At 45.1% G+C, this 22,981-nt stretch overlaps 9 protein-coding genes across 9 annotated transcripts; 7 read left to right on the top strand and 2 right to left on the bottom strand.

Annotated features, from left to right (window-relative positions):
• Positions 1-2,069: 2,069 nt before the first annotated feature.
• On the top strand, positions 2,070-2,788 carry M431DRAFT_511760 (hypothetical protein; the record flags this gene model as incomplete). The annotated part of the gene is made up of 1 exon (XM_024919722.1): positions 2,070-2,788. A coding segment is annotated over exon 1 (173 nt), but the record flags the coding sequence as incomplete, so codon positions are not given.
• Positions 2,789-3,216: 428 nt separating this feature from the next.
• Positions 3,217-4,574, top strand: M431DRAFT_533863 (hypothetical protein). Its single transcript, XM_024920902.1, has 3 exons — positions 3,217-3,420; positions 3,495-3,896; positions 3,963-4,574. The coding sequence occupies exons 1-3, from the start codon at positions 3,345-3,347 to the stop codon at positions 4,208-4,210; spliced, it is 726 nt and encodes a 241-aa protein (XP_024770534.1). The 5' UTR covers positions 3,217-3,344; the 3' UTR covers positions 4,211-4,574.
• Positions 4,575-4,593: 19 nt separating this feature from the next.
• Positions 4,594-9,020, bottom strand: M431DRAFT_123724 (hypothetical protein; the record flags this gene model as incomplete). Its single annotated transcript, XM_024912204.1, has 4 exons — positions 4,594-4,858; positions 4,919-6,873; positions 6,934-8,548; positions 8,599-9,020. 4 exons carry the CDS (start codon positions 9,018-9,020, stop codon positions 4,594-4,596), a joined length of 4,257 nt encoding a protein of 1,418 aa, XP_024770533.1.
• Positions 9,021-10,863: 1,843 nt separating this feature from the next.
• On the top strand, positions 10,864-11,648 carry M431DRAFT_533861 (hypothetical protein; the record flags this gene model as incomplete). Its single annotated transcript, XM_024920901.1, has 4 exons — positions 10,864-11,029; positions 11,089-11,289; positions 11,345-11,409; positions 11,460-11,648. The coding sequence occupies 4 exons, from the start codon at positions 10,864-10,866 to the stop codon at positions 11,529-11,531; spliced, it is 504 nt and encodes a 167-aa protein (XP_024770532.1). The 3' UTR covers positions 11,532-11,648.
• Positions 11,649-12,531: 883 nt separating this feature from the next.
• Positions 12,532-13,555, top strand: M431DRAFT_540773 (hypothetical protein). The gene has a single exon (XM_024921079.1). The coding sequence runs from the start codon at positions 12,732-12,734 to the stop codon at positions 13,296-13,298; it is 567 nt and encodes a 188-aa protein (XP_024770531.1). The 5' UTR covers positions 12,532-12,731; the 3' UTR covers positions 13,299-13,555.
• Positions 13,556-13,660: 105 nt separating this feature from the next.
• On the top strand, positions 13,661-14,569 carry M431DRAFT_94783 (hypothetical protein; the record flags this gene model as incomplete). The annotated part of the gene is made up of 1 exon (XM_024924617.1): positions 13,661-14,569. One exon carries the CDS (start codon positions 13,661-13,663, stop codon positions 14,567-14,569), a length of 909 nt encoding a protein of 302 aa, XP_024770530.1.
• Positions 14,570-15,291: 722 nt separating this feature from the next.
• M431DRAFT_485555 (glycoside hydrolase family 18 protein) lies at positions 15,292-16,423 on the top strand (the record flags this gene model as incomplete). The annotated part of the gene is made up of 3 exons (XM_024916298.1): positions 15,292-15,384; positions 15,444-16,191; positions 16,248-16,423. 3 exons carry the CDS (start codon positions 15,292-15,294, stop codon positions 16,421-16,423), a joined length of 1,017 nt encoding a protein of 338 aa, XP_024770529.1.
• A 577-nt stretch (positions 16,424-17,000) lies between these two features.
• M431DRAFT_511756 (hypothetical protein) lies at positions 17,001-18,238 on the bottom strand. The gene has a single exon (XM_024919721.1). It carries the CDS (start codon positions 18,178-18,180, stop codon positions 17,344-17,346), a length of 837 nt encoding a protein of 278 aa, XP_024770528.1. The 5' UTR covers positions 18,181-18,238; the 3' UTR covers positions 17,001-17,343.
• A 2,915-nt stretch (positions 18,239-21,153) lies between these two features.
• On the top strand, positions 21,154-22,675 carry M431DRAFT_246558 (hypothetical protein). Its single transcript, XM_024913751.1, has 4 exons — positions 21,154-21,279; positions 21,353-21,708; positions 21,773-22,384; positions 22,451-22,675. Exons 1-4 carry the CDS (start codon positions 21,272-21,274, stop codon positions 22,606-22,608), a joined length of 1,134 nt encoding a protein of 377 aa, XP_024770527.1. The 5' UTR covers positions 21,154-21,271; the 3' UTR covers positions 22,609-22,675.
• Positions 22,676-22,981: the final 306 nt, after the last annotated feature.

Below are 22,981 nucleotides of genomic sequence, written 5' to 3'. Positions count from 1 at the left end.
TGTAGATGATTAGCAATCTGGAGGAAGTGAACCGTCCATCACGTTGTCTATGTGTAGTGCCGGGTAGCAAACGGATGGACTGTCGTACGAGGCATCTGTGCTATCTGAGGTTGAAGCATTGTGATTTGCCTCCTCCGCACGCATTATTGTTTGATTATTTTGTCTTCGTATAACTAAATTTGATCATCAGATGACGAAATAATATCGTATCATCTTGGCAGTGGAAGAGGCGTCCCGCAACAGCGCGTAATACTACTCTCAACAAATATGCAAATGTCTCTATGGCCTATATCATTTCTTTCCGCGTATTAATTTTGCATAAGCCAGGCTAATATCCAATTCAACATAAAATTCTCAAAAACAATATAGCTTTCACTCAGTATAAACAGTCATAAATAAAGAAACAACGCATTATCTATTAAGATTCTAGAACCCATAGAGAAGGAAGATGAAAAAGGTAATCAAATAGTATCTTAGTTACCATTATTTAACTAAGGTATATAATAAAGATAGCATTTATCTCTGATCTCGTGTGATAAAGATGGATATCTTCTTTTTTTAATCCAGTTCTGTTAAAGTTATATAGTATAACTTAAATTCAACTGCCTTTTTTAACTTTCCTGATACGAGGCCCCTAGTACAGCTGATACGTTTTAAAATTATAGAAAATAATGAGAATATACTGTTGTTCCAGCAGAATTTGGCCGGCGCGTGCCAAGGGATAGAAAATGATTGTTATATTTCAAGGCGAAAAAGACATGTAAAAGCTCGTTGTGTTCTTCTTTTCATGATGGAAGTAGATAGTTTATGCTTCATTAGCTCATAAACGTGTCTCTTGAAAGTGAAATGATGTCATCTCGCTGTGACACCGGCGTGCTCTTCAAGTAATAGTTTAATACGTGTAGTAATTCTCCTGGATCTCTCGAACAAAATCTGAACAGCTTGAGATTACTCGTGGCTGTGGTACGCAGTGCTTTGAGCCCAAATTTACCCGTTCCCATTCAACTCGCTTCTACCCCCTCAACAAGAGAATAGCCGAAGCCATTAGTGATTGTTCGCTTCCCAGTCTCTCGGGCAAGATTCAAAGGGTTGAAGATACTCAGTAGTATTCACGGTTAGGGGATGGTCTGGTACTAACTAGAGCGGCTATAATCTATAGCCTGCTACACCAACGTAACTCCATCCTCATTGCGGCTCAACAAATTCCAACTCCAAGCAAGGCTGTGCATGGCCAGAATTATATTCGGGTGATTATCTCCAAATATCTCTCATCGGCAGCACTTGAACGTTAAGAGGTTCTGCCTCGCTATTCCGGCCGTGTGCATGGTATAATGCTACAGGCCATTCCTTAGCTCGGATTTTATTTGGATCCTCAGCATCTCTTCATAGGCTTCATAAATCTGAATGAAAATAGGCTCTATCTCGCCATAGAAGCCTTGTCTAAACCATGTTATAAAAGGCTCCCCATGGCTGAGATTGTATCTGGATGATGATCTCCTAGCCTTCCTTTCCTGAGTTCCAGTATTCTTTAATCCAAAAACTCTTTTGCTCTCCACTGCCCACGATGATGAAGAAACTCAGCTGCTTTCAAGTAGCCGCGCCGTCTCGATCTGCATCTTGTTCACATATCTGCCCACTCTCCGATTTGCAATACACGTGCTAAGAATTTCCCGCATTGTTTCCAGGTATCTCGTTGTGAATCAGGGAAAAGGTCTGTTGTAGCTTGTGGAGCGATACTCGAGAAATATTTTTCGCAGTCCATGTGCTCATCGTTGCTTATGCCCCTTAATTCGATAGGCTGGGTGTGTCGGCTTACTTGTATCTTGGTCTACTTCCTAGAGATATGTTTGAGGATGATATTCTTTTCGTCGATTGTGCTTGACTTCCCCATATTCAGGCTGTGTCGTATAGCCTCTTGTACAAGTTTATACATTTCATAATTCCTTCCATCGCCATCTACTTTACATATACCAATAAAAGAGAACTCTTTCAACCGTGTGATCATCTTGAAAGCCTCAGATTCTAGTTCATTTATATCGTCTCTTAGACAGTTTTTAAGGTATTTGAGCGCGGATGTTATTATTTCTTCTGCAATATTTTTGCTACTAACGTATGCGATAATATAAATGATATTACATACGTTTTCAGCCTTTTATCTAATACAAGTAATCGAAATAAACTATGTTCTAAATATGTTATTAGGCACATTGCGTCCTTTATGTCTCGCGCACAGCCTCGAGAAAAGCCCTGTCGCTTAGGCTGTTTTTGTCAATCTAAAGCTTTTGCGCTATTGTTTTATAATCATGTGAAAATACTGCCTTGGTATCAGCGTGCACCTATAAGATAGAGTAAGTGACATCGATGCACCGCCGTTATACATAGTTGAGCGCGATTTATGTTTTTCTAAGCTAGCTAGCTCTTCTCTTGACCTTTTTTTGCAATGTGAAAATTTGTACTTACCCAGAGCCGCCCAGACCCCAGAGCGCAGCACTGTGAGATATCGCTGATGGGTATGGCAACAGTGTATTGAGCTTATCCACGAGATCAGGACGATGGATGAGATCCTTGTTGCGTGGATATGGGATGAGACGAATGGCGGCTCGGGCCGGTCGGTGGGTCAGATGGAGATTGAGTGTGGTATCGTTGTGTCTCTGGTGTATCCTGGTCTCATCGTGAAATTGATTATTTGTAAACTGGCTATTTGCAGCCTCTTCAGGAGAGATAGTTAGTTGTCCCCTTTTGTTGTCGATGCCCTATGTGATGTGTGGTAGTAAGAGTGTTGATTCTGACAAGTATGTAGAGGCAGTTACTCTACATCTACTTGATGCCCAATCGTGTATTAAGGCTGGAAGCCATGCGGCTTCTACTGGCTGGCTGAAGTTCAGAGCTGCACATTTCGTTTTATGCGTTGCTTGTTGTATGCATGTAGACCTTATACATGGAACAATGCACTTTTGAGATATGTTGACAATTCTTCATTCAAACACTATAGTAAAGGAAAGCTAAGTTTAATTATGCAAATCCTCCCTCGTGCCCAGTTTCCTCGAGCAAACGCTAGACACACATTCCTCTTGTGAAGCATGCAGCTTTGGTCACGCCATCTGGTCCACGTGCTCTTTGCCATGAAGGATCTCTCCCGCTTCGAAGCGGGGGTTTCAATAGTCTCTTACTGACGCCATGTAACATTGTAGTATTAGACTTGGCCCCCAAGGCTATGCGACAAGGCTACGCTCCAAAGCCACAATAACCCAACCAGAATCTTTCTTCTTTCCTTCTCTTCAAAGTCTTTGGAAAATAACCGCTCTGAAAGAAGGTAAAAAAAGAACTATTGTTATACAATATCAATGGTTTGGTCCAAAGACCTCTTTGCGCGGCAAGATAATGGCGGCTCTGTGCCCGCTGGGTGCCTCGATAAGTGCAGTACGTCGTGAAGTATTTATTAATGGATTGAATTGGAGGTTCCGCCGGTTTCAGAGCTAATATACTATCATTAGGCGATGCTTTGTTAATTGCTCAAGCTCAAGGATTGAAGAGTCAGCTATGCGCTCCTAATTCTGCCTTCATTGAGGCCCTTGACTCTTGTAGCGCTTGCATCAAGACGCAGGGCCCCAATCCTAGGGGTGGCATATTGAGTATCTCACCTTTGCTTCCATTCCTTGAGTTCTGCCATCTACTTTCGTATTCAACGTTGATGTATACGTCAACCAATGGCCAAATAACGACAATTGTGTATCTTCTACCGACGAACAATGCGGCAACTAACACTTCATCATCATCAAGAACAATTACAACAAGCAAGAAGACTTCAAGAGCTACAACACCTAGTAGAACTTCTACTTTGGCAATTCCGACATCTCTTGCTCCCCAGAATGCGGCTTCGAGCCCATCTGTTTCAGGTATACACTATTTGTGGAAATCCTCTGGCGTTTTCGCATTTATATCTGATATATATAATCTTGCAGCTACACCACCAAGCCACGCCTGGATAGCAGGTCCTGTTGTCGGCTCCATCGTCGGACTCGCCATCGTATTTGGCGTTTCATTCTATTTGTGGCGGCGGCGGTATAGACACTCCAAGCCTGATAATTTTGATCCAGCTCAGTTGCATTCCGATTGTATACCTAAGCCCGAGCTTGATGCGCAAACAAACATGATTCATGAATTGGATGCGCAGCCGGAACTACCAAGAGCTGAAATGCCGGTAAAGTGAGGCTACTCTACTGCAGCAGAGTTGCAGACGGAAAATGACGCAGAGTCGGTAGCTGCTGCTGTGTGGCGATACTAAGCCTCTAATGTCGCTAGTTCAGCTGTGTGTGAAACCAGCAGTAGATCGAATGCGAAATCAATAACTCGCAAACCGGTTCAAAATCGATAACTAGTAGCGCATGCCGCTAAGTGAGAATGTATGAGCTATTGATTAATTTATAATTGCAAAGAGATCATTAAAAGTAACGCAGCTTTTACTGAGTGTAAACAGTCATAGATAGACAGATAGCCCACTGCATTTCGAGATTCTGGGACATAGAAGAGCGATGAAGACAAAGAGGCGAATGAATAATATTTTTATTACTGCCATCCAGCTAAAGACAGTATTTATCTCTGAACCTTAAATAGTTTATCCATATCTGAGAAACGTATGAAGACAACGCGTCCGGAGTCGCACCCAATGGCAAGTGTTGATGCTCTTACAGCTGATATTCTCGGCCGATAAGCTGGTGGTAGCCATAAGATCCTCTGTGAATCCCAAGTAACCCATGTATAATTGTAGACTCCAATATCCTGACGGTGGACGATTGGTGATACAGAAGAGAGTCCCTGGGCAGGAGGCTTTCGCATTGGCGACTGTGGCGATGGATAACTCTCACCCCAATATCCGAATCTATTAATATTCGATCTTGTGCCAATTAGATCGCAGGACATCTTGCCGTCCTTTGCGAAGTTGATTGCGCCTACCCAGCTGCCATAACCCTCAAGCGTTGCCGTGCAGATGCCTGTTGCTATATCCCAGAATTTAATTGTATCGTCACCCGATGCTGATACTAGCTGGCCATTTGGTGCAAAGGTCATTGCACTTGCCCAAAAACTATGGCCCTCGAGTTTTATGATACAATCATGTGTCGTCATATCCCAGATTTTAACTGTGTAATCCCCATATGCTGCAGCTAGCAATTGGCCATTTGGTGAGACGGTGATCGCGCTTATTCCATATACCAGCTCTTCACTGGGAAGTGTTGCTGTGCAGTTGCCAGTGGAGAAATCCCAAAGCTTGATTGTATGGTCTGATAATGTTGATACTAGCTCTTGGCTATTTGGTGAAAAGGCAATTGATAATATATATTTACCATTGCATTTAAGCTCTGCTGTGCAGCGGCCTGTTGTTATATCCCAGAGCTTAGTTATACTCCCATGAAATTCCCGAGTATAGACAGCACCCGACACTAATGCTAGCTGCTGGCTATTTGGTGCAAAAGTGATTGATAATATGTAAGCATCATTTTTAAGTGTTGCCACACATTGGCCTGTTGTTACATCCCAGAGCTTAACTGTCTTATCATATTCGGATGCTGAGGCTAGCTGATGGCCATCTGGTGCGAAGGTAACTGCTGTAACTGGTCGGCTATGGCCTTTAAACGTTGCTATGCAACGGCCAGTTGCTGTATCCCAGAGCTTAACTGTATGATCGTCTGACGCTGAAGCTAGCTGCCGACCATCTGGGGTGTAACAAATGGCTGTTACTTTCTGACTGTGGATATCAGTTGTTGACGGACTGCGACTTATTGTAGTATCCCAGAGCTTAATTGTAGAATCATGTGATGCTGAAGCCAACTGCCAGTTATCTGGCGCGAAGCTAACTGCTGCAACCGATTGGCTATGGCCTTTAAATGTTGCGGTGCAGAGACTTGTTTCTATATCCCAGAGCTTAACTGTCATATCCATCGATGCTGAAGCTAGCCACCGGCTGTCTGGCGTAAAGCAGATTGCATTTATACCCTCGTCATGGCCAGCAAGTGTTGCTATACAGCTGCCTATTGCTGTATCCCAGAGCTTAATTGTAGAATCATTCGATGCTGAAGCTAGCCATCGGCTGTCTGGCGTGAAGCGAACTGTATTAACTCGGTCATCATGGCCAGTAAATGTTATTATACAACTGCCCATAACGGTATCGTAGAGCTTGATTTTGTGGTCGTATGATACCACATAAGGACCATCGAAGCGCTGCCCGTTTGACACTGATGCTAAGCGCCGATTATCTGGCGCAAAGCTGACTCCTTCTAACAAGCTATTATAATGCCCGTCGAATGTTGTTATACAATCGCCTGTTTCTGTATCCCAGAGCTTAACGGTAAGATCATGGGATGCTGAAGCCAGCCGTCGGCCATCTGGAGCAAAGCTGATGTCTGTTACCATGTGGTCATGGCCATCAAGCGTTATTATGCAACTGCCTGTGATTGAGTTCCAGAGCTTAATTTGTTTCGATGACGTTGAAGCTAGCCGCCGACTATCTGGTGAAAAGCAGACTGCGGTTATGCCGTCACTCACAAGCGTCGCCGTGCAGCGACCAGTTGCTGTATCCCAGAGCTTAACTGTATCATCGTCTGACGCTGACGCCAGCTGCCGGCCGTCTGGAGAGAAGCTGACTGCTCTTGTCCTGCCGCTGTGGCCTTCAAGTGTTGCTAAGCAGGCATCCCAGTTACTTTCAACTTGGGGTAGCGGGGAAATCCAAGGAGGGATCTGATCTCTAAACATGTTCCGAATCACACTCTGCTCTGGTGCGAATAAAATAGCTGAAGAGTAGATTTGGAGAGGCGCCTCATCAATAGACCAGCGATTGATAAGGACAATTCGCTTAATATCGCGGATAATGGCTGACATCTCAACACCGTCTTCTGACTATTCGTAGTATTAGCATTCTGATTTAGCTGATTAGGAAACGGTACAGCTTCCACTTACATCAATCATGCCTAGTAGGCTGTCCAACATACCAACGCTCTCTGAGATACGACCAATAAGACTCAGGGCCTCGATCCAGTGTAATAAATGGCGGATCAAAAAGTCATAGACCTGATCATGATCACGGACTGTTCCTCCGCTCTCCTTTAGATGGTGGACCCAATAGAGGCACGCGTATTGCATCTCCGGTGGAAGGCGAGCATTGACTTTCTCTTGTTCAATTTCTAACCGAAGTGCTGCTGGTCTCCGTAGGTCACAAATATCTTTTCGAAGATTGTCTCTAGATAGCAGCTTAAGACAGCAAACCATGACCATTTTATGGGTTTTCTGCTCATCCACCGAGAAAGGATTTATATCGAAATTTTCCTTGTCGATGAGAAAGTCTCGGAAAGAGAGGTGGAAGAGTCGTATCGGCTCATCCGGGCTCAAAGGTATATTTAAAACCGAGTGAAGCATGTCCAGTTGATTATCGATCTTCTCGGTATCAACTGCCAAAAGATTCGCAAGAGAAGTTATTGAGAGTGGGCTAGCGAGAAGCACGATAGTACCGACAATCTCTTGAAATTTAGTTATAACAGCTCTCTTTTCGCCACCTTTGAGATCTCTTATCAGTTGCTCTAGGACAGGTAGATATGTCGCATCAAGATTAGATTTTGGGTTTCGATGGGAGTTGAGAAATATTTCCAGTTGCTCCTTTGGCCCACCAAGCCTGCGATCGCTGATAAATCGACAAGCAGTCGCAGCATAGATAAACAGAGGAATGGCCATGTCAACAAGTCTCTCGGTGTTTTTGCTACCGGGCCATTGCTTTGGTAGTTGCCGTCTTGTTTCAACCGACATGTTATAGCGCTGCACAATAGCCTTCAACTCATCTTCTAAGTATATGGCAATGTCGTTTTTAATATCAGGCTTAGGAATTTCGTGAAGTGCCAGTTCCTTATAGGAGTTGCCGATGCTTTTAAAGCCGAGACGTATTGGGAGTTCGGGTCGGCTGGTAATGAAGAAACGCAGGCGAACGGATGTCACCTCCATAGCTCTAGCGAGCAAAAGGACCATAAGTCTGACGTCTTCTTCCAGATCGCACTCATCAAGGGCATCAATCACTATAGATACTACAGTGGATTGTTGGCCCTCACACTTGTCAAGCGGCTCTAGGATAAGTTTCTCAAACTGTTCACTCTTGGTCTTATCAGAGATATTCATGTCCGCCTCGATTGCAGCCCTCACGTGAGGGATTATACATGGTAATTGTTGAACAAGCTGAGCTGCAATCGTAGTGAAAAACAAGGCAGCTCCGCCACGGTCGCCTTCGCCCTTCTTGAAGAAGAAACTTGCACAAGGGATCTTCTTTTCTGTAAGATATTCTGCTACTGTGCGAGAAATTGTTGACTTGCCAGTGCCAGCCATACCGCATAGCCAGTATATGCACTTTCCGCGCGGGTCTTCGAACCAGTTATAGATTCCAGCGAGGACATTGAGCCGAGTTCTAGGATGGCAACGAGGATCATACTCGTTGGCTTGAGAGTTGTAAGCGGCGCCTTTTGCGATTGGAAGTTTGGACAAGTCAATTTTGTGGTTGATAGTGAGGACTTCGGCTCTAGTATAACGTTAGCACTACAGAAATGAGATAGAGAAATTGCAACGTACGTTTGATCAATTTGCATGGCGACTGCCATGGTATTCTGGTGCTGTTCCAGGGCTGCGATAGTGTTCTCCAGTTTCTTGCTTTCGAAGGGCCATTTGAGGGACCGCAGCCCAAAAGCTCTCATTTTTTTCTGCTTACGACTCCCATTTAACTTGCTCTCGAGCGTTGTAGCAATCGAGTCTAGGAGCAAGCGGGAATTGTTAAGAGCATCGTGTAGTTTCTGCGACGTCCTAAGTCGGGCCCCGTGGGAGCCTTGGAGAAGTTCCAATACATCCTTCAGCGTTGTCCCCAGGCTGCTGATACGCTCTCGAAGGCGCTGGATGTCGTGGCTAGCATTCTTGACAGCAGAAGAGTACTCGGCGCAGAGAGAAACAATCTTCGCCGTAAGCTCGACCACCGCGATGGCGCTTGTTAGTCCCTCCATCGTATGTGATTATCCAATGTGAAGCACTGTAGAGTGAGATGTTGATGAGAACAACAACGTACATACGCTAGTCAGCAGCTGCAACTCTGCATTGAGACCCAATCAAGGCTGACTGCAGCCTATCAGGGGTCTCACGGGTTGCCTGCCATTGGATCGGCGCCTGAGTGCAAGAGACATGAAAAATGACACCCATGATACAAGACTCACTGTAGACTAATGAGACTATGATCCGACCATAATCAAAAGGTCAGGATGTCGAAGCCTAAGCACATATTCTAAGTACTTCAATCAAATGATCAAATTCTCTACAAGGTTGTTGAAGACACAACCGTTTAAACCCGTAGATCCGTCATGGACGAGCTCCGTCATAGATGGCCCTTTCTTCTCCGCGAGACGCCGAATTACCTCCCGAAATCTGAGTCATGGCCTGTCGACTTCGACATTCCAGGTAGAGTATTGCAGTTATTGGTGATCTGCCAGCTACATAGAAACTTGTAGTTTAAGACTGACGGAAGCCTTGAGTCGGTGGGGCTCGGTGTATCGGCATTATGGCAAAACCACGTGCTGCGAGAGCCAAGGTAGCTTGCTTCATGACTGTAGAGCCTTGAATACCATATTCAAAACCCTTGATATCTAGATTATGAGCCAGCTTCTCTCTGTCTCTATTGATTTTCCCGGTAGAGCCGCCAAGATTCACGAGTCTCATTTTGCTTTCTTTTCTCTACATGGTATGATACGTCGCATGATAAAAGAGTCGTCTGCTCTTGATCGTATTCAGACTGTTTCTACGTGCACGAACATAATTTTCTGGCGGTATGTCTGAGATCTAGCGTCTCTGGATCCATTCATGATGATACCAACCAATTATGTGGTAGTTTTCTAGTCGCCCTTCATCCCAAACAATTCCTTCTAAGCTATTTTATAGGCTTTATGATCTGTAATAACGCGGAATAATGTAATTTCTTTAAAGTTGGCGTTTATGTAGACTTATTTTTATAGTTTTAAGATTAACCTTGATATATAGAGTTATATGCAGCTACCTCTTGCATCCTGTAGCAAGATATTCATGTAATTGGCTCAGACTGGTAGGTTGGAAGCTGAGAGGTTTCATTGACTCATAGTCTAGATCAGTCAGTAAAGTCTATATTTTTCAGGAACAGGATAGGTGAAAAGCTTAAAAGAGTGAGTGAGGTAACAAAACAAAAGCTTGAATGTGTAGAATAGCATGGTATTGTATGGGCATAAAGAAATGCCGAAATCTTGGCACATTTAACCGGTACCGTAGTAAGGGTGATTCAAAAGTTTACAGGTGATGCATAATTTTAGAATTCAAATTAGCCGAAGCTGTAGAGGCGTTAAACAATATCGCTTCCCACAAGCGAACGTTGAGGGCGTTTAGTACATGTAATTATGCGTTTTTACATGCATCACTCGAAATGTTCAACAGTCTTTCAACGTTGATCAACCAATATTAGGTTTTCAACAATTTCGTAATATTTATGAGCCACCGTTTGTGGCTTTCAACTCATGCTTTGGACCTGCATAAGCCTAGTAGAGGTTAGTGACTCGTCGTGTTATTGATCCTACGGTGACTAGCTCTCTGCAGATCCAGGAACCGTCGTTATTGTTAGGTCTATTCTCTGTCTACGTAGTAAAACCTAAAGATAGTAGGCTACAGCAAAGGACCTTTTTGTTTAAATAGAGCTGTTTTCTCCCTCTTATCACTCAAGTTACTCAACAGCTCAAACCGTTCTGGATATTCTTTCGCTATCTTACATCTTTGCAAAATCTGCTACTTCTCCTCAATAGTGCCAACTCCACCACTACTTTTTACACTTCCATCATGTACGCCTCTGTTATCCTTTACGCACTCGTCACCCTTGGTGGTGCCATGGCATCACCGGCTCAAGAGCCTGGTGTTGAACCCCGAGCTATTGAGCGTCGCGTGCCTACTATGGCCGATATCCCGTTTCCGAGGTTCCCAACCCGCAACTACAATCATAATGATGGTAGGTTTTGACAACTATCTAAGCATCTTAAGTTTAAGTTGGATTCTAATTGACACCAGGAGGCAAAGGAGGTAAAGGTGGCAAAGATGGTAAAGATGGTAAAGGCCATGACGGTAAAGGCCATGATGGCAAGGATCATGATGGCAAAGATCATGGTGGCAAAGATGATGACGGCAAAGGCTGCAGCAGTGACACAAATACTCAGGTAAATGCCTGCTCCGGAGGTAATCCCTACTGCTGTAGTAGCAATGGGAAGGGTGGTAAGTGATAATTTGATTCCCCTTTTATATCTGGGACGAATTTAACATGCTACAGGCCATGCATGCAAGAACACCACGGCATGTGAAGAGACAATCATTTGCTGCAACAACAACAACGGCGTAAGTTGTTATCATCTTCATTGTGTTCATAATCTCACAAATGTGTTTAGTTCCAAATCTGCATTGGTGATATTGATTTCAACGTGCCAATCACTATCAATATCTATGAGGATGACGATTAAAAGAGGTATCTGAGAGAGCCTTTTCAAGAGGCGATGGTAACTAGGGCAGAGATTCCGTAAAGCCTATAGCTTAGCGCCCAGTAGAGGGATCAGTTCTCTTGAGCTATAAAAAACAAGCCTCTTTTAAATGTGGATAGTAGCCCCCATTGACTCTTATGTATGCGTATGTTGAGTACTCGGAGCCAATGCCTCAATGGCCCTTCCATTAGCTGTGAAGAAGCCATTGCCCTCAGACAACCGGTCCATGACGATTCGCGCCAAGTTTGTACCTCCGGAACATAACGAAGCAACTAACCATATATACATGTAGTCTACCTCATTCCGAATGGGATCGCAGCAAGCCACAATGGAAAATAACAATGAGCAAGCTATGAGCCCAGGGCTGCCATATCGCGAAACTGAATGTGGCCTCTTTGGTGGAGCTCTCTACTACTCTAACAAACGCTCGACATCATCGGTCCCGCTATTGTTTCTGAAGGACTGACGAAAAGAGTCTCGGTGATGACGACAGATTGTTTCAGGCAGAACATGCACCACTTGTATTAGTGAATTGATGACAATTTAACAGTCAACTTTACTGGTTAGCTCCCACCCATCCCACCTCAATTTGAAGAAAAGATCCCTACAAGCTGAATTAATTACAGAACTCTCAGAATTAGGTTCTTTAAAGCCCCTCGAACTTGCATCCTTTCTGCATCGCGGTCCAATCAAGGCTGGCTGCAGCCTATCGGCGGCCTCACAACGCGCCAACTACTGCATTGCTGCCTGAGTGTAAATGACATGGAAAAAAGAAACAAAAAAACTCACTGTAAATGTAGTGGCAGCAACAGTTGAATTTGACATCGAAGAACAATACTGCACTTATACATACCTGCACCATGCAGAGACGCATAGGTACCAACTTTGCATGTAGACAACCAACGCTATTCTTTGCAATTTCAGCTCGCTTACAACCACTGCTTATATTAAATCAGGGATCAATAGATTATATCGAATAAGGAATGAAATGGAATCTGAGGAATGCACAGCCGTGTTTATATGTGAATATATGGAGAGCCACCTGCATGTCATGTCACATGATGGTTAGGCTACCACAAAAGGATGAATCTTCATCAGATAACATCTTCATCTCTCGCTTAGAGGATACAATCCGGAGTCTAAGAGTTTCCTTCACCTCGAGACGACTTTTTGTAGGTCTTTATGAACATGAGGCTAATCAATACGAGGACCTTGAAGCTCCAACAGTTCCACGGCAAGCCGCCACCTTATGCCATTTTGTCCCATACTTGGGGCCATGAGGAGGTGTCTTTTCAAGATTTCCAATCGCCGGATCTACGAGAAAAGTTAGCCGGATTCTCTAAAATTAGATCTACTTGCAAGAAAGCGTATAGTCATGGCTTGGATTACGCTTGGGTTGATACATGCTGCATCGACAAGACCAGCAGCGCAGAGCTTAGCGAAGCAATCAATTCCATGTTTAAGTGGTACAGAAACTCGGCAATCGCTTATGCGTTCTTAGAAGATTATCCATCTCCCAAAACTGAGAAACCTACTCTCAATACAACATCTGTTGGGTTTGGCCATAGCCGGTGGTTTACTCGAGGTTGGACTTTGCAAGAGCTTATTGCACCCCAGCGACTCGAATTCTATGATAGGTCATGGGAGAATATTGCGGAAAGGACAGCTATTGCCAAAGAACTTGCAGTGATCAAGGGGTTAATGACTATGTTCTCGATGGCTCGGCCCCCCTGCAGCAGGTCAGCGTAGGAAGGCGTCTAGGTTGGGCTGCTAATAGAGAAACAACTCGCGAGGAAGATCTTGCATACTGCCTATTTGGACTCTTTGATGTCAATATGCCCCTAATCTACGGGGAAGGAGGGAAAGCTTTTCTTCGACTACAGGAGCATATTCTTCAACAGTCTGATGATCACACCATCTTTGCCTGGCGAGCCGCAACTGCTTCGACAGATCGAGATATGGCATATGGGCTGTTTGCGCAATCTCCGAGAGATTTTCATAACTTTACAATTAATTCATGGCGCAAGGGACTTCCGGGATATAAAACTTACTCTGGGTTTGACAGATTAGTCCGTGTTTGGGGATCCAACATACCGCAAGACCCGATCACCATGTCCAACAAAGGGATCCACATCACTTCCCTCGTCAAAGATATTGGACACCCTTGGGCTTCTGGAGACCTTGTGATATTGTTACTCAACTGTTCTTTTGACAATCCCTCAACTACTGCAGGCATATATCTCAAACGCCTCGGCTCGGGCCGATATGCTCGAGTCCGAGGAAACGAGTTAGCTAAGGTCCACTCCGACTCTAATACTACGCTAGCTTCTATATGCGGAATCAAGAGCACCTCGGATATCACTAGGCTCTATTTTGAAGAGCCTTGGACTACGACCGCAAGAGTGGTCGAGGAGTACCTTGAGGAAGAGAAATCTCAAATAGGATCCGAATCGGTCAAAAAACGCTATCAAAATGCCTTTTGTTTGAGACGAAACCTCCTCAAAAGTAGCGGACTGTTCTATAGATCCCAGCTTTGCCACATGCTGATTAGGGGTTCACACAAAACCTGGCGCTCTTTTCGATTCGACGTCAAAGAAGACGATGGCGACCTCGTCATAAAGACATACCCAAACTTCAAAGCAGGGTTGGTGTTTCAGTCTCTTGAACACGGAACATCATTTATTCTCGTCCTGGAAACCAAAATGAACAACGGAAATTACGAATATGACGTTGGTTGGGCGCCCCTCCCTCTCGATGATGCGATAGAGGGGTATCAGAAGCTCCCCACAATAGAAGAATTTGTACAGACAAAGATAAAGTTCCCAGCTCGTCAGACGACCCCAAGCATCAAACTATTGCTGTCTCCAGTCAATATACATGGAATTAATATGCAAAGCATCGGAATACCGCAACCGTCATTCATTGCATTTCGTGGTCGAGTATCTGAAATTATTTCTGAACCCATCTATCTGGTTTTATTGCTTGTCTTCCTTGTCAGAATATTCAATATGTTTTTTTGAGAACGACCAACATCGAGGTGGCAAGCAGAAAGGGTTATGGAAATGAGAGGTTTGAGTGAAGATGATGGAGAATTAGAAAAGGTGTGACATAGACAATAGTAGGACATCATGACACTCCCAAAGATTTATATATAAGAGCGCAACTCTTACCCTCAAGGTGTGAAGAGGGGACCATTTCTGATGAAGACAACAGGCGGATAAATCAGAGATACCTTGACCAGGATATGGCATATTTACGGAGATATATAAGCCAGTGAACCGTTTGCCGGTAATATTACCAGTTATTGACCCCCCCGTAACTGGACGGCAATTCATATCCGGGCGGAGACGGTTCAACGAAAGGCTCCCCGGAACTAGCTATTAGCTACCTTACTGTTTCATTCTAGGCTGGTTGCATCGCCCGCTCAGTGCCTGGCTATGGTTGCATTTCAGTCAAGGTTCGCTATCAACATCGATTCAATTGACAGTGTACCGGGCCGAAGCTGACGTGGAGTATGCGGGCGCTAATCCAGGGACGCGAAGAGCTAATGCGATCTGACCGACAACTGATACGTATGATGGGATGGGATGAGAGATGAGACTAGGTGAAGAGCTGCGCGACCAAGGTTGTGAATTGGCTGTGATAAATACCATGGGCCTGCTCATATAGTTCGAGCGATGGGCCGAAGAGACCTTTCCGTATCATTCCGTCTGTCAATTCCATCAAGCAGCATCGTGCCATCATGTTGTCGCGCCTTTCTCTCGTGTCATTGAGCCTCCTCGGCTTTTCTGCATCTGCAGTCGCACAATTAGCACCAGAGTTGGTTGTGTATTGGGTATGATGATTGCTTCACATAATTCCATTGACCAGTCAACTCACAATTTCTGTGCGCAGGGCCAATCGCCATCGGAACGACCTCTCGCCGATTACTGCAAACCGGGTGCCGGACCTGATATCATCCCATTGGCCTTCTTCTCCTCCTACCCATCCACCGACTGGTTTGGCAATGTCGACTCCTGCAACCTTACCACTAGCACCACGCAGTCTTCCGAGTGCAAAACCGTAGAGGAGGACATCAAGTACTGCCAGTCGCAGGGCAAGAAGATCATGCTCTCCATAGGAGGCGGAGGCGGATCGGTCCAGTTCGACAACATGACCTCCATCCAAGACTTGGCGAACCAACTCTGGGGTATGTTTGGACCTGTACAGGCCAACTACACCGGTCCGCGACCTTTTGGAACCGCAGTGCTAGACGGGTTCGACATGGACATTGAGAACCCGGACAGCGCCTTCTCGTACGCCTTCTTTGTCCAGGAGATGAACCAACTCTTTGAGACAGATCATAGCAAGAAGTACTACATGACGGGCGCGCCGCAGTGTATTGTTCCTGACGCCAACATGGGAGACATGATGTTCAACGGAAAATTCGACTTACTTTACATCCAATTCTACAACACTCCGCAATGCTCGGCCCGTGGCGCCATCAGTGGTTACAACCCCAAGGATGGATCGCTGCAATACTTCTCCTACGATGCCTTCCAGGAATTCATCACGGTATCCTTCTCGCAGAGCAAGGGAGCAAAGCTGTACATTGGCTTGCCGGCTAGCCCCGACGCGGCTGACAATGATGAGAACTACTTTTGTATGTCTAACCCTTCATTCTCCATCGAGTGCAGCTTACTGACCCAACGATTGCAGTGACCCCAGATGAGGCGGCAAAACTCATCAACGAATACAGATATCATCCTGGTTTCGGAGGCATTATGCTCTGGGACGCTGGCTCGAGTGATCAGGCGGTGACCAATGGCTGCACTTACAGCCAGGAAATCCAGTCCATATTGAAGACTGGAAGAGTCTGCCCTAAGAAATACTAGTAGGGTGGTAGATTCCATAACTTTTAATGCAAATAATCTCGATCAATGTCAGTTCTGCGCCGCGTGAAGTACTAAGAAGCAAGACGTAAAATCATGATGGCAACTCTGGTTCCGCCGAGTCTTGGGAAGGGGCGGCAAGGACGCCGCAGGCAGCAATGAAAGGAGGCATGTAAAAGAACCACAAACCCGTAGATGTTATTACAGGGGTTGAATGGCAGAACAAACAATTGGTGAGGACAAAGTCAAGAGTACAAGTCCGTGGTTGTCGGACTAAAGCTAGTCTATATACCTATATATGTAGTCGACAGCGACGTTTCCAATACTTTTTCACTGATGATAATTACTTCAATTAAGATTTTTTTTTTAAAAAGTAAGTTAGGTATATGTAATTATTGTTTTCAATCACTCGGGTTAAATTAACAGCGTTGGTGAGACGTATTCCAACATTGGCAGCATCGTCAACATTGTTAACAGCGTTTAGAAGCGTTAAGAGCGTTAAGAGTATCAACATCCTCGTCAACAGCGTTAAAAGCGTTAACATCGTCAACGGCGTTAACAGTATCAATAGGTTCTATTGCTCCAGCTCAACCTAGAATGAAACTCCACCAAGTCCGTAGTAATTAGTTTTCTAAATGCATTATACACTGACTAACAATGCATGAATGAGACGTCCCCTATCTTGTGTACGAACACATTACAAAAGTTATTGCCTAGGTACGACCTGATGCAGAACAACGGAATATGTATTGAGCAGTGCGATGAGTGAAGTCAGTGAATGAAATGAGAAACACCCAAGGCTCTCAAGAGCAACTGTAATATATTACAAGGGCTAATGACTGTGTGAATCTCGCGATGATGATGTATCTAGCTGCTTTGTGGGGGTCTCAAAACAAGGTCAGCACGCATCATCCACCACACCTTTATTGAGATAGCCACTGGTCCAGTGCTTTGTTGAATCCCTCAGGATCTTGCAATGGCGCAAAGTGGCTGACATCAGGCAACGCCAAGTATACCGATCCTTGAATCATGTCTGCAATCTTTTGAGCGACCCAGCCCTGGATTAATTCCTCCGAGTCGCCAGTAACAATCCACACAAGAGGGCGTTGATGAGCATCTGTGGACTTTAGGTCAATTTTGGAAAAGTCTTCTTCGGTCCACATTGGTGAACATTCCTGCATTGCTACGACCTTTGCCTTGAAGCTATCGAATTTCTCCGGAGTAGGTGAAATAGCTTCGTACTCTTCCTTCATCCGATTCATAAGATCAGAGACAAACGGCACTGTCTCGCCTGCATAAGGTATCGCCTGGTCTGGCCTGTAGTTCGGGCCGAAAGAAAATATGCGCTTTACTTTATGCTTGTGTCTCATTGCCAAAGAAAGACAGGTATTGGCGCCATCCGACCACCCGACGAAGTTGGCACAAGGCACTTGAAGATGGTCGAGTAAGGCCACAACATCGTCGGCGAAGAGATCATATGAAAGGGCGACTTGGGGATCATCAGTTGATCGGCCGTGTGCTCGGGTATCCATTGCAATGACTGAGTGTCCTGCACCAGCAACATGTCGAATCTGATGTGCCCACCAACGAGAGCTAATCTTACCGCCGTGTAAGAATACCGTTGGGGTCCGATGAAGATTCAGTGGTGCGCCATAGAGCGCATACCATATTTTTACATTGTTGATGCTGGCGCAGTCTGACACGACGGGTTCGGGTAAAAAGGGTGTTGGTGGTAAGGTCTTGGAGCGTGGCAGTGACATTTTCAATATTCTGGTTTTACCTCAACAGCGGCCTTAAGTTGAGAAACATGGATTGAGATTGTTGGTAATGTATTAGAAGTGATGTAATGATGACTTGGGCAGATATTTTATACTAGTTGGGTGGAATTTCGCTTTCTTCATATACTATATCTCAAATACGATATCTGATAGCCAGTCTTTCGCAGAAAAGTTAACTCCGAACTTGAAACATACAGGAAACCTACCAGAATCCAATAGTCTACACTAATTCCGGAAGTCCGAGTGCTAGTTCTTATGTGAGGTAAGCCGAGTTATGTCTAATTGGACTTCCCTTGAACTAGTGGCAAGTCGATGGAGACAATCTTAGGAATGACACGACCCCTCTACGTTGCTTCTTCTCTTTCGCCGCCTCCAAAACTTCATCTCTGCTTGTGAGTATAGCAGTCTGTTTGGATGCAGCGACACTGATATTAGAGTCGCGTGGCCCGTCGGCAAAGTCCTTGGCACGCTCTTCTTCTGGCAGCTGTTGTGCCCTGCTTCGGAGCCGGATCTGTCGACCTTGCTCCTTAGACAGTGTCTATGAGTTTGATCGCTAACCAAACAGCGAAGCAGCAAATATTCGAGCAACTATATGCCTATATCTCAATTCTCACTACTCTGTAACACAGCGATGTGTGTATAGATAGATATTTGTCTTAGTTCCTAGACTCAACAAGTTTCTTAAACTAATTGCGTCATCACGCATGCTCTTGGCCCTCGACTCTCTTATACATCGAAACTTAGAGAGATTTTAGTATTATCTCTCCTCTTTATGGAGCCCCTTTTTATTACCTTTCTCTCTTCAAAACACTCTCTCGAGACCATCAGCGCTTCACTTACGGTAAGTCAAGTATCCCATCCCACTTACCACTCCATTTCATTGAAGGGTTCACCAAACAAGAGCCCTCAGAGGATCAGGTCACTGGTAAGCTCATGGGTAAGAATGATTGCAAAGAGATAAAAGGTGCCTTCTTCTATTACTTTATCCTTATTGAGTCACTAGCTAGTTGAAAAGACTCGCGGAATCGTTGCTCTCTAGTTGCATGATACGCGTATCGTGCCCAGTTGAGGCCTCTAGCAATTTAACATTAACGAAAGCCAATTCAGAGCTCGCTCGGCTTATTCTCCCTTCTCGAATCGCCTAAAATACTGAAGTTGTCCTCTCGAAATACACCCTATATAGTTAGTTGGCCTCACTCTTTTGTCATTGCACTGTATCTGGTTAATGATCCGGCGTATCCCTGTTAAAGCCGTTGGTTCTAGGCTATCGTGAAAACGTTGCCCAGGTTGCGTTCTAGCTTTAGAAGGTTAGAATTTCGTATTCGACATGGTAATGTCCACTATGAATCAAGTCACGGGCAGTATCATGAGATATTGTGCCCCCGCCTCACGGCAACGGTCTGGTAACGCCCACGGGGTTATATATTTAAAACCTCACCATTTAACTGCGGTCTCCGGGTTACTATGGAAAGAACGACACAAAGATTTAGTCATGGATAATACTGGACGTGGCCCTCCGAGGGTTCCTGGATTTGGAGATATACCCATTCAAGAGGAATTCAGATGTGAGGAACGATTCGCTCATGGCATTGGAGAATGAGAGAAATACATACCGTGACCGTGCGCGAGTTTGCCATGATCGCTGTGATGAATACCATAACTGGTAAAACGGATTGGCATATCAACGTCTTCGACAAAGACATCGTCAACGATTGGCGAGAAGAGGCTTTCTCAGTAACACCCTTAATGAGTAAAAAAGCTTGGGCTTGATGCACAGCTGAGCTACGCGATAAAGTAAATGTACAAGCAAAAATAATACAGGTTCCTATCACAACCCATACGTTATTCGACTAGACGAAACGTTTTGCGACAAAGGCCTCCAGGTAGTCATCAAGATTAGTAGCGTCGAGCTTACCCCAGAGAACCTAAAGTATCAAGGTAGTACTTGGGAACTTGAAGGTTGATTGAACGAGCAAATTGTAGCTTCGGCTGTGTACACGTAGCTTCGGCTGTGTACACGTAGCTTCGGCTGTGTACACTTGCGATGCCCATAATGTGAGCGAAAATCGGATTGCATTCCGCCAGTAAATGGCTATAGACTCAGAGTTTTACCAGTACGGCCCAGACCTTCATCGGCCCCGAAAAGAGCGCAACACGTGGAATATCCCAGCAGACCAATACAACAAGTCTTCGATAGAACTTGAAGCCGTTAGGGAGATTTTCGGGTTCACATGGGAAGGGCTATTCAGGGATAACTTTAATTACATCTTACCTTTTCGAGAGATCGGCAACGTCACAATGCCTAACCCGATGAAACATCCAAGAGAGCCGTTCGAGCTATTGGATCCTACTGTCCCTGGCCATCAGCGATATGTGACTCTTTGACTAGTTAACCCAAGTTACCAAACATATTCGACCGTAATGTTCCTCCGCAACAACAGGACTGGTGGAACAACCTTACACGCAACACCCCGAAAGGTCAAGGACTGATGAAAGAAATGACAGGCCATAATGAGCCGATGAGCCTCTCGGAGGCGGATGCCTTTAGACGAGATATTATGAAGGAGCACAAATAGACGCAATTGACAAGGTACATATCATTTAATGTGCCCTTATAGCTTTCCCCGAAGATCATTAAGAAAAATGGGAAAGATTCATAATTTATAGCGAGGCCTGGAAAAGCATCAACTGTTGTTCTCACGCCAGCCTTATGGAGTAGTAATCCATCCCATTTCGACCACCTCAGTCTAGCGTTATGCGAGTTGCTGTTGTTGGTCGCGGCCACCTATGAGAGGCTGCCATGGCCCCCCCATAACGAAGATATTAGATGATTGGATGCGACGAGGGACGGGTGAGGCATACACGGCTCATTGGACAGGATTTACAGCCTGATATATTTGGTACCCGACGTGGGATGCTTCCCCGCCTATTACATGAGAAAAGACTACATGTAATGTTACATTTCAAGACGCGTCTGTCATCGACACGGTCTCATCTTTCAGCGTATTGGGTCCTCAACACTTATTACCTGTAATCACTGCCTTGTAGCGACAATTAATTACTACAAGAGGGGATGACAGAGTAAGCCATGACTTTACTCACGCTTGCTCATCATTGTGAGGCAGCCTATGCTCAACTAACAATCTCAAATCAGGGAACTTACGTATGACTCCTACACAGTGGGATGGATATGCATGCTTGACCCTGCACTTTGCGCAGCAAGAGCACTGCTGGATGAGGAGCACGATCCGCTTCCTCCAAAGGAGATTGATGATAATAACTATTTTCTCGGCAAAATGGCGAATCATAATGTCGTTATTGTCTTCCCTGGATCATATGGCGTAAGAGCTACCACTCAAGCAGCTCGTGCTTTTCCTAATATTAGGTTTGCACTGATGGTTGGAGTTGGCAGGGCTGTTCCAAGACCACCAAATTCCGATCCACGAAAAGATATTAGACTTGGAGACGTCGTAGTGGGTAGCCCTGGGAACGGACATGGTGAAGCTACAGGTACCTACCCTTTACCGCTTTAGAATGAAATGCGTCTTTATTGTTCTAACTGAGAATGGTTCAGGCGGTGTTCTCCAATATGCTGCGGTCAGAGTGGCAGGTGAACCTAGCTTTAGGATTAAACCTGCAGGTGGTCTCAACAAGCCTCCCCCGGTGTTGCTCAAAGCGATAAGGCGCCTACAGCTAGATCACGGCTTCGGCAAGGGCAAAATGTGGACGGACATAGACCAAGTTGTGAATCTAGGCGTGCCGGCATTAGAAGATGCTGGATATCCCGGAGTGGAGCATGATCGGCTGTTCAAGTTCGAATATAAGCATTCTTCTGGGGAAGATTGCTCGTCTTGCGACGTGACTCAAATAGAAAACAGAGGTGCCAGGAAGACTACCCGTTCAGTCGTTCATTTAGGCTTGATAGCTTCTGGAAGTCCGGTGATGGTGTCTCCTATACATCGAGATCCGCCACCAAGCCCCGGGAAGAGCTTGGTTTGTACTGATCGGGAGTTTGCAGGTCTGATGGGTACGTTCCCCTGCCTTCTTATTAAAGGTATATATGATTACACGGATAGCCATAAAAACAAAATCTGGCTGCAATATGCGGCTATAGCAGCCGCAGCGTACGCAAAAGACCTCTTGAGAGTCATTCATCCTAAGGAAGTTGAAATAACACCTCTGCCAAGTAAGTTACTCTGAAATGATGATTTTAATCTTTGGAAATGCTAGAATGTTAACTCCTATAACATAGATATTACCGAACCCCCAAACGCGAGCCAAGCTAACGGTGCTACTCAGGCTATGGGTCACGGAGCTGGTGTCGGATCATCCCTTGAGGCCGATAGACCGCAAGTAAAGAAGGAGAATACACGGGCAGATGTCAAGATATTACGTGCTGAGAGCATTTGAGCAGGAAATTGTCAGCTGGCAGAACACAGGGAGCGGTTCCTACTTCGCGGGTTGTTTCTATTCTTCCTCGGGGCTAGTTCCAGAATGGTGGTTACTTTCTAGGGGAACAGAGCCATTTGGTTGTCTGTTGGCAATCAGACAATGCCGATGCTGTCTGGGCTATACATGACGACAATGGGCGGCTTGGATCCATTTACCCAGCACCTGAAGGTTGCCAGAATACTCGACGACTTGTTTTTTCCGGTCGTCTTTTTTGCCCTCGCACCCCTCATGTTTCTTTCAACATTAATTTGCAAGTGTAAATTGAGAGGCAAAGTGCCGGAAAAGAATATAGGTTCTGCATACATAGGTACTCTATTACACGAGGGGCAAA

Source organism: Trichoderma harzianum, assembly GCF_003025095.1.
Source record: "Trichoderma harzianum CBS 226.95 unplaced genomic scaffold M431scaffold_13, whole genome shotgun sequence".
Classification (NCBI taxonomy): domain Eukaryota; kingdom Fungi; phylum Ascomycota; class Sordariomycetes; order Hypocreales; family Hypocreaceae; genus Trichoderma; species Trichoderma harzianum.
This window is presented reverse-complemented; position numbering and strand designations above follow the sequence as displayed.

Excerpts from the sequence above, each read along its gene's own strand:
- M431DRAFT_540773 (XM_024921079.1), top strand. The coding sequence starts at position 12,732 with ATGAACATGAGGCTAATCAATACGAGGACCTTGAAGCTCCAACAGTTC.
- M431DRAFT_533863 (XM_024920902.1), top strand. The coding sequence starts at position 3,345 with ATGGTTTGGTCCAAAGACCTCTTTGCGCGGCAAGATAATGGCGGCTCT. Across the intron at positions 3,421-3,494 it reads TGGGTGCCTCGATAAGTGCA|GCGATGCTTTGTTAATTGCT; the intron begins GTACGTCGTGAA and ends TACTATCATTAG. Across the intron at positions 3,897-3,962 it reads TTCGAGCCCATCTGTTTCAG|CTACACCACCAAGCCACGCC; the intron begins GTATACACTATT and ends ATAATCTTGCAG.
- M431DRAFT_511756 (XM_024919721.1), bottom strand. The coding sequence starts at position 18,180 with ATGTCACTGCCACGCTCCAAGACCTTACCACCAACACCCTTTTTACCC.
- M431DRAFT_246558 (XM_024913751.1), top strand. Across the intron at positions 21,709-21,772 it reads CGGACATGGTGAAGCTACAG|GCGGTGTTCTCCAATATGCT; the intron begins GTACCTACCCTT and ends AGAATGGTTCAG. Across the intron at positions 22,385-22,450 it reads TGAAATAACACCTCTGCCAA|ATATTACCGAACCCCCAAAC; the intron begins GTAAGTTACTCT and ends CCTATAACATAG.